Raw genomic sequence first — 9,738 nt, forward strand, 5'->3', positions numbered from 1 at the left:
TGCTAATAAAAAAAAAATTGGCACGCAAGTCTTTCTTGAGAATTATGATGGTTGAAAGTCTGTTAATTGAGCAGCTTTTTTATCTTCCAGGAAGAGAACCGTGCTTATATGATATTTTTAATATGCTTTATGATGTTTCGACGTCCTCGGACTAGCAGACACTAACTTGCTTGTTTTGTTTGGTTTCTCCCATCATCTCTAACAATATATTATGAGTGGGGAAATGGATACAATTGTACAAGACAAGAAGGAACTGTATTCAGTGGCATTCAAGGAGGTGACAATCAAATCTAGTAGCGTTCAGCGAATAAGGTAGCAGGTAACCAGGAAAGCTTGAAGAAGACGGTGTTCCCACTTAATAGGACAGTTCCATGTCCAACCAGCCCTGCTTCTACCTGGTTTTAGGTGCCCCCATCCCCTAGTTTATTTCGCTTTTTGCCTTTTTCTTTTTTCTTCTCCTCTTCCTCTCTTCTGGGGAAAACAGAAAAAGAAGTTAAACAGATCACCCCTATGCAAGAAAGCCATTTTCTATGACACACTATATATCTAATATAAACATAAGGTCCATCATAGAAACCTGTCATAAGAACGAAACCTTTATTTTTATTTTACTGTATCCATAGTTGTTTTGCAAGATTTAAACAATCATGTTAATCTGCTATTCTTGGCCACTCTTTGTGAGGAGAAGATCACGCAGAAAGCATGAGCTATTTTTTCGTTGCATCGCTTTCCATCTTGGCGAGACTTCTGGGTGACTTCTTCGCACAGAGTGAATAACAACTAGGACAAAAAATACATTACGTGCTTACTACTGGTTTTCTCACAATCGAGCAGGTCACATACGTTTATCGCATAATAACATCCTCCAGCTAGAATGGGGGCCCTCGCCTGTTTCGCGAAGTGCAGGAACCCATCCCAAGGCAGATGCAATTTCCTTCACTTCATAAATAACAGATACCTTGTCACGTATATAAACACGCCCATCTGGTCTTAGCATCCGATCCATCTCAAGCATGATGGTTGAGATGTCACATTTTTGCCTGACACAAATAACATTAGTTGAGAATTTGCGTATGCTTTAATACAAGTTGAGGTTTGAATAGATGAAACAAATACAAAGTGGGCAGATTAATTACCTTTTCTTCTCAACAGAGAAGAGACCATTTGCATGCAGCAGGTCATACGATCTGGGGTAAGTGTCAAATGGCTCGCACCTGGAAACGAAGTTTTGAGCATCATAACTCAAGTCCAGTCATTTAGTGACAGGTATAAGCTCCAAAAGTTAGGTTTTGTCTTTTATTACAGATTTACAGCCTTGTTAATCCCAGGATATAACTTTTATAACCATCCAGCCACATTAGGGAAATAGTGAACAATTCAAAGTGGAAACTTTATAGTCCCCAGAGTTGTTAACTTTGCTTCAATACAATATAAAAAAGAGAAATGATATTTATAATCATAAAGTACGCAAGTGCCGTGCACTCCTTTTGATATAAAAAAAAAATGAGTAAATATGAGATCATATGAAAAAATTGATTTTTTAATAATAGAGTCCCACTCTTTTGTAAAAGGAGTGCACGGCGATTGCACAATCTATAGTTGTAATCATCTCTAAGGTAATGGTGGTAACAAGAGTTCAAGTAAATGCTTTGAAACCACCAGGAAAATGAACAAAAGATGTAGCTATTTTCGAAATAGATAGTTGAAGGTGCAAAGCACATACCAGTCATGCCTAACTCCTATAAGTCCACGGTCATAGATAACAGGTAAGGTATTGAACCCACCAACAGGAACAACATTCATAACCCAGCAATCAAGCTGGAGATCATGCAATGCTGCCGCAAACCTGCCACATTCAGAATGATATAAATTCTTTTCAACTTAAAGGGGGGAAAAAAAGTAACATCCAATTTCTATGTGGTAGCATGAGAAAGGCATGTAGAGTTTTTTAGATGATGTACCCTCCATATCCAGCTCTCATGTCCATCACATTTCTTAGTTTGAAGCCTTTCCAGCGGAAAACTCTAACATAACTAGTTATTATCTCATTCCAATACTTTGACTCTGCCTTGAAAATTTCCTTTCTGGATTTGTAGGCATCCATTTCTATGCTCTGAAGCCTGTCTGGTGGATAATGAAGGCGTGCAGGCCATGGAGTTACATTAGCTCCATATCCAGTCTCTGGTAATGGAGTGATGCATGCCTTCAAACCAACATACCTGCAAAAAGTAACCGAATTGCCAAAATTTTATTATTTATCTTAGACTTAATTTTCTCCTGAGTAGCTAGCTAAGCCTTATTGAGCTCTTGTAGGATGTAAAGAATGTGCCATTGTATGTCCAATAAAGCAATTAGAGTAACAAGTCAGATGATTGTTTTACAGAAAATTTCATGCAAAAGATCAATTAAGATACTGAATTCAATATCTTTCAATATCTCTTCTCTGCCAGAAACAGTGTTACTGAAATGCCAGAAATCTCAGTGCTTCCAGCCTAAATTTTCCCTTTTGGGTTCTGTTCCAACTCTATTTATTTTAAGGCTACCGGCCAATTTTAGTAATTATGTCATTTTCTTTATTTTTCATACGTTTTCCACATCCTACAAGCCCCCGGTGCATTTGCTTCCCTTTTTCTTCTTACACGGAAATTCCTCTATTAGAAAAAATAATTTTTCATGCCCTACAACTAAACTCCGGCAAAAATTGGAATGTAAATCTGTTTAAATGTGGAAAATATAGTTCGAAAGGCTTAGTTTCTGATATAATTTTAATGTCAAAACTCAAAACTAAAATAAATTCACGTATATAACTTTTTCTGCACAACAACATCACAGCTCATCAGAAGATGGCATTTTTACCCATCTGATAATTGATTTTGATCGGAAAATGAAGATTCATGCACTACGTTATGCCACTCAACCAAAGTAAACTCAAAACAGTGAAGCAGGTCATACCAAACATCGTCTGGATCATCACTGGAATCACATAATGGAGGTTGCAACCCATTATCCCGATTAAGATAGCAGCTGTTGTTCAAAGGTTTTTGCCATATAGCAATATATCCCTTCTTCTTTACTAGTTTCCAACAAATGCGAGTAGTCAGGTCCTCCATTTCTGTACATACATAAGCCAAAGATGAATTCGTGCAATCCAAAGACGGTAAGAATACTCTGTTCTTGGATACCAAAGAAAGATGATAAGTGCTAACAAAATGGAAATCACCAAGAGAGAAGGGTTGGGGGAATAAAGAGAGGAAGCTCTTGAATGAGGAATATCAACCAAAGGAAAGACACTACAAGCAAATATTATAAAAATGTACGACCAAACGCTAAATAATTGCCAAGAAACAGATATTCAGAATAACGTTGTCATAACGAGCTACCTTCCCATTGTTTTCGTAGGCTCTCATCATGTTTATAGACCTGCTCGCCCGCTAATACAAAGTATCCTCCTGCTCTTAGCATCCTGTTGGCCTCAAGGAGCAGCTTTCCATCTCCATCACAAGCCAAGGAAAAATCGAGTATCAGTGACCAAGCGCTTTAGCCAACAATTATCAAATACATTCACAATAATTTATTTTCTTCTCTTCTTTTTATTTGACTTGAAGATAAAATTGTGCCAAGTAAAATCATGAAAACTTCTGGTAACTGGGAACCTCAGATGTACGCCAGTGACTTCATGTAGCACAATAACGAGCATTTAGTAAATCGTAATGTTGAAAACTGTTGAAGATATAGACTACAGCATCTTGATTCTGAAAATCTTAAAGAGCAACTTCTAAAATTTTAGAAGCAAGCAGAGGCTCTAAAGCTTTATATGCAGAGGGAAAAGGGCGTACCATCAAGGGTCCAACTAACCCCACATCCCAAACAATGGATGAAGTCAAAAGCCTGGCTTGGATACAACAGACGACGTGTGGCAAATGTTGCTACCATTGCAGGCACACCACGCTCTAAAGCAAATTGAATCTGGTTCTCATGAACATCTTTTCGTGCTATTGACAGAGTAATCACATTACGCTGCATCAAAAAGGCACCAAAATCTGCTACTCCACTATCAATGTCCAAGGCTACTCGGGTCTTTTGGCCAAAAGCAATGTCAGGAATCATCTGCCATTCAATTAAAGAGATGCCACTCAATTTCCTGCTTATACAAACTAATATATGATGAGAATTCCAGAACAGACCAACCTTAGAAATCTGGTTCAAGTGGTTAACTGCCCTTCCACCTCCCGGAAAAACAAACTTGTCCTTTTGTATTGATATCCAGTTCTGTCTATTTTTGTCTCCAACCAGACCAGTACGGGGTACATTTCTCAACCACACCTGCAATTATATCTCAATAGTTAGCCGATAAAAAAAATCCCTCAAACTGAACGAGCCATCGATGAGTAGCAGATTGAAAAACAAGGAAAAATGTTGCCATGGATCGTAACTGTCATATATTAGCAAGCAACAATTTAAATGGATCTCAGCCGATGCACACCTTGGAAATTAAGAAACAAACTCAAGAGAAGCATCAAGTTTTTCTACTAGGAATGCTCCAGGTCCAGATTACATCAGCTATATTTTTATGTAAGTGTGCATATACAGCCTTAAGAGATCTAAGAATATCGCACATAAAGGGCAGAAAGGACACTATATAATCAAAATTAATTTGTTTTGTTGCCACCAAAAGCCCCAAATACGAACACTTCTCTCATAATATAATCAGCACTACCTTTAGCTTCTCAATTCAAGACTGCATTAGTTTCCTACATTTACCAACCGCATATCAGCCAGAGCTAGATGAAGCATGAACTTAGTCATTCAGCATGAACGCGTATCAAAATTTACATCTAAAGCACCTTAAGCATTTCCTACCTAAAATACCAAACTTTAAACGTTAACCAACCGAAAAAGACATCTAAATCCCACTAAGTTAGGCCTACTCATTACCCACCCTTTATACATTTCTAAACTACACGATCAGAAGCACAACTTCTCAAAATGCCATGATCAATCATCAATCAAATAATCCAAGACATGATGATGATGACGATGACGACGGTCATGATGATGACAACAACACATCGAAACAAACCACATAAGAACACATTTGTGAATCAAACTACCTCGTCTCGGCTCCTAGGCCACGGTATCTTAACCAGATACCCCTCCGGCCTCGGCACCAAGCAATCCAACCCTTTCCCTTCCTCAGGGCAATGTCGCTCGAACTTCTCCACACTGTCACCCAAATTCAGCCGCCTAATCTCATCTACATTGTCCAAGCACGGTACGTACTCGCTCATACTTTGCTCACACACCCCATACTTTTCAACCTTAACCCTGCGACTAACAGCCTTTTTCTTCTTCTCCTCCTCCTCACTCCCACCGCTCAAACCCCTCAGCTCCTCCTCCGTCAAACTCTCGTCTATCTCCCCGACCTCAAAGTCCAGAGACATGGCGCCCGTTTCGTCGACTATCCCCATCCTGATCATCAAGTCCACTCGCGGTGGCTTAGGTGGGGGAGGCGGAGGCGACGACGCTTTTGTGGGGGGCGGCGGGGGAGGAGGAGGTAGAGGAGGTGGCGAATAAGAATAAGAAGGAGGAGGAGGAAGAGGAGGAGGAGAAGAAGAAGGAGAAGAAGAAGAAGAAGAAGAAGGCGTGGTTCGGGTGAGAGGCGGGAGGGAGGAGGAGACGATGAGGGAAGAGTAAGGGGAAGAGAAGCGGTCGAAGAGGAAGAAAAGGGAGAGGAAGAGGATGGTAAAGGCCGTAATTTTGACAAAAATAGGGGTCCTAAAAGCCTCAGTGAATGTATTCATCGAAACAGAGTTCATGACTTTCCGAATCTGCTCCGTTTGTTTCTCGGGAAAATGTAACTAAGACAGAGAGGCCGGAAGCACTGCTTAAGACGGCAAGACGAGAGATCCAGACACAGAGAGAGAGAGAGAGAGAGAGAGAGAGAGAGAGAGACAGTGTAGTGAGTAGATAAGCCTAGGGAGGACGTGGTGGGGACGACACGAACTTTATATTAGTTTGGATTTTAGTGAGAATGGCGTGCGACCCACCCACAGGCCATCTGTACGGACATTGAAGATTCCGTTAAACTTTGGACTTTTTACACTGCAGATTTGCTAATCATAGTAAACTCCAAACGTCTCGTAGATCGTTTCAGATCTGTCAGAACGTCTGAACAATTTTATAGCTTTGGATCGTGGAAATTTTTCTCCCTCTTTCACGGATTTTAAGGAATATGGTGAGAGGAATGGACACGTAAGATGAAATTTTTTTAAAATATTTAATATTATATGAGATTCAGTTAAATAATAATAATAATATTTTATTATTTAATTAAATTTATTTGTCTCGTTCTACATTTTAGAATTTAAAAAAGAGTTTTAAGATTCTGTCCCACGTCTATAAATACTAATGCATAATAGCATGTGGGCCCACATCTATTTATTAAAGAATGTTAGGTAATATTGAGTCTAATATTAAATTTTAAATCGATTTTAATATTTAAAAATAATTTCTAAATTATTAAATATTATTCATATTAAAACTTCGTTATATGTAAGATTTATAATTTTTTTTAATTCAATATTTTTTATATTTACTATTTATAATTTTTTTAATTTTTTATAAATATATTTAAATTTATTTTAACATTTAAACATATTTAAACTCATTTTATGTGAGTTCTATAAAACTTACTCTACTATATCAATTTATTATTATTTATAAAAAATTCAACTCATCTCAACTCAGCTTAGCATAGCTCAGATAAGATGAGATGAAATATTTTGTTGAAAGTTAAATAAAATATTGTTATAATATAATTTTTTAATATTAATTTTATTTTAAAATTTGAAAAAATTAAATTTTTTGTTATATTTTATATAAAAATTTTAAAAAAATATAATAATTAAATAAAATGAGTTGAAATAATTTGATATTTGGTATCCAAATTGTCTTTAATTTTAGAAAAATATCTCATTAAAATCTCTTAAAGAGGAGAGAGAGAAAAGTCATCTCTTCTCTGTTTTTTAGCTATATTCTCTTCATTTTTTGTTTTTATTCTTGCTCTCGACATTTCACCTAAATTTTTTGTGTTTTATTCTTGCTTTCGACATTTCACCTAAAAATATAATAAAAAGAATATAAAAATCTCTTTCATTCAAAGGACCGCTCAATTTGCATTTAACTTCTTTCCTTTTCTTTTTTTTTTTTTAATTTTAAGATGAAAAAAATCTTGGAAGATATGTAAATGTAACATGTCCTTTGGTCCGCTTAAACTTTATACATGGGTAACATGTTTCAATAATATAGAGTAGCTAAATGGTCGATTTTTCATCGATGAGATATGATCTCTTCAAATTATTTGTTGAATCTTAAACTTAGAGGAAACATATTACAAAAATCAATGATCTTGACTTAAACGATTAATTTGCAATCATTTTTAAACTATCAATTTTTTACAATCATCCTAAAATAAAAATTAGGAGTTTTGCTAATCATCATCTCACATTCTATACTTATTTTGTTTTATTTTTTAATTTGTTTTATTCCTCTTAAGTTAATTGAGTTCTTCGACTCATCACCTATATACCATATATTTGATAAAGTAAAAAATTAAAAAATTCTATATAATGTGTGGTATGGGGATGATCCGTAAATTTTTCAAAATTCAGATATATAGAAATTAAACAAAAATTATCTGTGAGGTCTAGGTCATTACATAACACGATTATATAAAGTTCTATATATGTAACATTTTGTTCCCCCTGCTCATATTAGTATCATAATATAGAATTTTCTTTTTTGAAGTAAAATTTGAATACATGTTGTTTATATCTCCATGTCCTTAATTTTCTACTATATATAAGTATTGGTTTCTAATCCATAAGTATATGATATTTAAGCAAGAAATTTGAAGATTCAAATCTACTAAATTTTCTATTCGAACTTTAAGACTTAAAGTAAGAAAAAGACACAAATAAAATGGTACATCATTAATTGAGTGTTTCATGTTGTTCGACTCAAATAACTATAAATATTATAATATCACTTCATGTATTTATCTCACTCCCACATAAATGTATCATTAAAATTATTATAAAAATTTTCAAAAACATTAAAATAAGTTAAGTTCTTTAAAAAGCTAGAAAACAAAAGCTTGAAAAAAAAAATCTTAAAAAAAGAAAGTAAAACTTATAAAAAAAAAAATCCAAAAATCATTAATATACTAAGAAACCTAAATCTAACAAAAAAAAAAAAAATACTTTGTTAAATTAGAAAACGTTATAAAATGATAAATACTTTAACTGCAAAAAGATTCTATAAAAATAAACTAATAAATTAACGTGACTTGGTATAATATTAATAGCACTCTCAATAGATTCTTCATCCTATCATTTAAAATACATCACCCTCCTTTTTATATTTTACATATTGAATTTTATAATATGTCATTCATCAGCTTATCTATTTTTTCTTTATATCATTTAAATAATTTTTTTTATTCTTTTTATATATTTCCTTTCTACCAATAAATTTAAAATATCCATATATTTTTTTATATTTGCAATTTGTTTATACATGCAATGTAAAATAATTCAGTCCTATACATAAAATATATAAGTCAAATAAAAATTAAAAATAAAATCAAAATATGAAAAAATTGGTTTAAAAATATTTCAAAGATATTTTTTAGAAGAAAATGGAATATATGTGTTTTAAATGATGAACAATATATAAAAAGAATTTGCTTACATGGTAAAAATCAAAGTAAAAGAAAATGAAGAAGTAAACGAAATATAAATAATAATAAAAAGTTTACAAGATGAACCATAATAGCGGGTTAATGTAGCTAAATGTATTTTACATTTCATTTTACATAATTGAATGGAACTCTTTTTTATGGCAATTCTTCGAATAATTTACATTTTTGTATAATACAAAAGTCATTGAGAGTGCTCTTAAATTGTAAAATTACTTTTATTAAAAAATAAATTTAACATATTATATGAAATCATATTAGTTTGAAGATTTACTTTTATAGGATCTCTATATGTAGCATCTCTTTTTAATTTAATAAAATTATGAGCTTTTGGTAGATTATGTTTTTCAAGTTTGATACTTTTTAACTTTTAATGTTTTAAATTTTTTGTTTCCTCTCTTACTTTTTTGTTTTTTAATTTCTTTTTTAAGTTATTTATTTTTATTTTCAAGGTTTTTTTTTATCTGTATGTTTAAAACACTTTTCTTTCTCTTTTTTTTTTTTAATGATTTTTACACCATATTTTAGTTTTTTAACACATGCACACACCAAATCTTTATTAGATCCCAACAGATAATTACCACTGAGGGTGGTGGCTTAGTAGTCCATGAGTCTAAAGGTGGACACTAGTTTCTGGGGTCGAATCCCGCAACAGGAAGCATTCAGGAATCAGGATTATTGGCAATCCATTAACTTATAGACCATTCATGCCCTCATGGGGTTGGGATCAAGCTATGACCAAGTCTGACTTTTAGAAAGCGCCTATGGTTCTCGCTGTCCACCTCCCATCTGGCTCTGCAGTGGGTTGGGTGTTACTATAGTCACGTCATGGTAAGGAAACCATCTTTGGTCACCCCTCTAACCCTTATTGCTAAGGTGAAGGACCAAAAAAAAAAAAAGGATCCCAACAGATAAATAAAAAAGTTCTAACGAAGAAACGAAGTCAATCACTCCTACAAATGAAACGTAAACTTTCTGCA

At 33.9% G+C, this 9,738-nt stretch overlaps 1 protein-coding gene across 1 annotated transcript; it reads right to left on the bottom strand.

Annotated features, from left to right (window-relative positions):
* Window positions 1–31: 31 nt before the first annotated feature.
* LOC122299489 (probable methyltransferase PMT10) lies at window positions 32–5,981 on the bottom strand. The gene is made up of 10 exons (XM_043109828.1): window positions 5,112–5,981; window positions 4,189–4,323; window positions 3,837–4,107; window positions 3,381–3,491; window positions 2,953–3,112; window positions 1,962–2,219; window positions 1,724–1,846; window positions 1,137–1,214; window positions 844–1,040; window positions 32–471 (listed from the first exon to the last, which is right to left on the bottom strand). Exons 1-10 carry the CDS (start codon window positions 5,814–5,816, stop codon window positions 419–421), a joined length of 2,091 nt encoding a protein of 696 aa, XP_042965762.1. The 5' UTR covers window positions 5,817–5,981; the 3' UTR covers window positions 32–418.
* Between the last annotated feature and the right edge of the window lie 3,757 nt (window positions 5,982–9,738).

The sequence above is a fragment of the Carya illinoinensis genome, chromosome 16, assembly GCF_018687715.1.
Source record: "Carya illinoinensis cultivar Pawnee chromosome 16, C.illinoinensisPawnee_v1, whole genome shotgun sequence".
In the NCBI taxonomy this organism is placed as follows: Eukaryota; Viridiplantae; Streptophyta; class Magnoliopsida; order Fagales; family Juglandaceae; genus Carya; species Carya illinoinensis.

Excerpts from the sequence above, each read along its gene's own strand:
- LOC122299489 (XM_043109828.1), bottom strand. The coding sequence starts at position 5,816 with ATGAACTCTGTTTCGATGAATACATTCACTGAGGCTTTTAGGACCCCT. Across the intron at positions 4,324-5,111 it reads GGCCTAGGAGCCGAGACGAG|GTGTGGTTGAGAAATGTACC; the intron begins GTAGTTTGATTC and ends ATATAATTGCAG. Across the intron at positions 3,113-3,380 it reads CCTACGAAAACAATGGGAAG|AAATGGAGGACCTGACTACT; the intron begins GTAGCTCGTTAT and ends ATGTATGTACAG.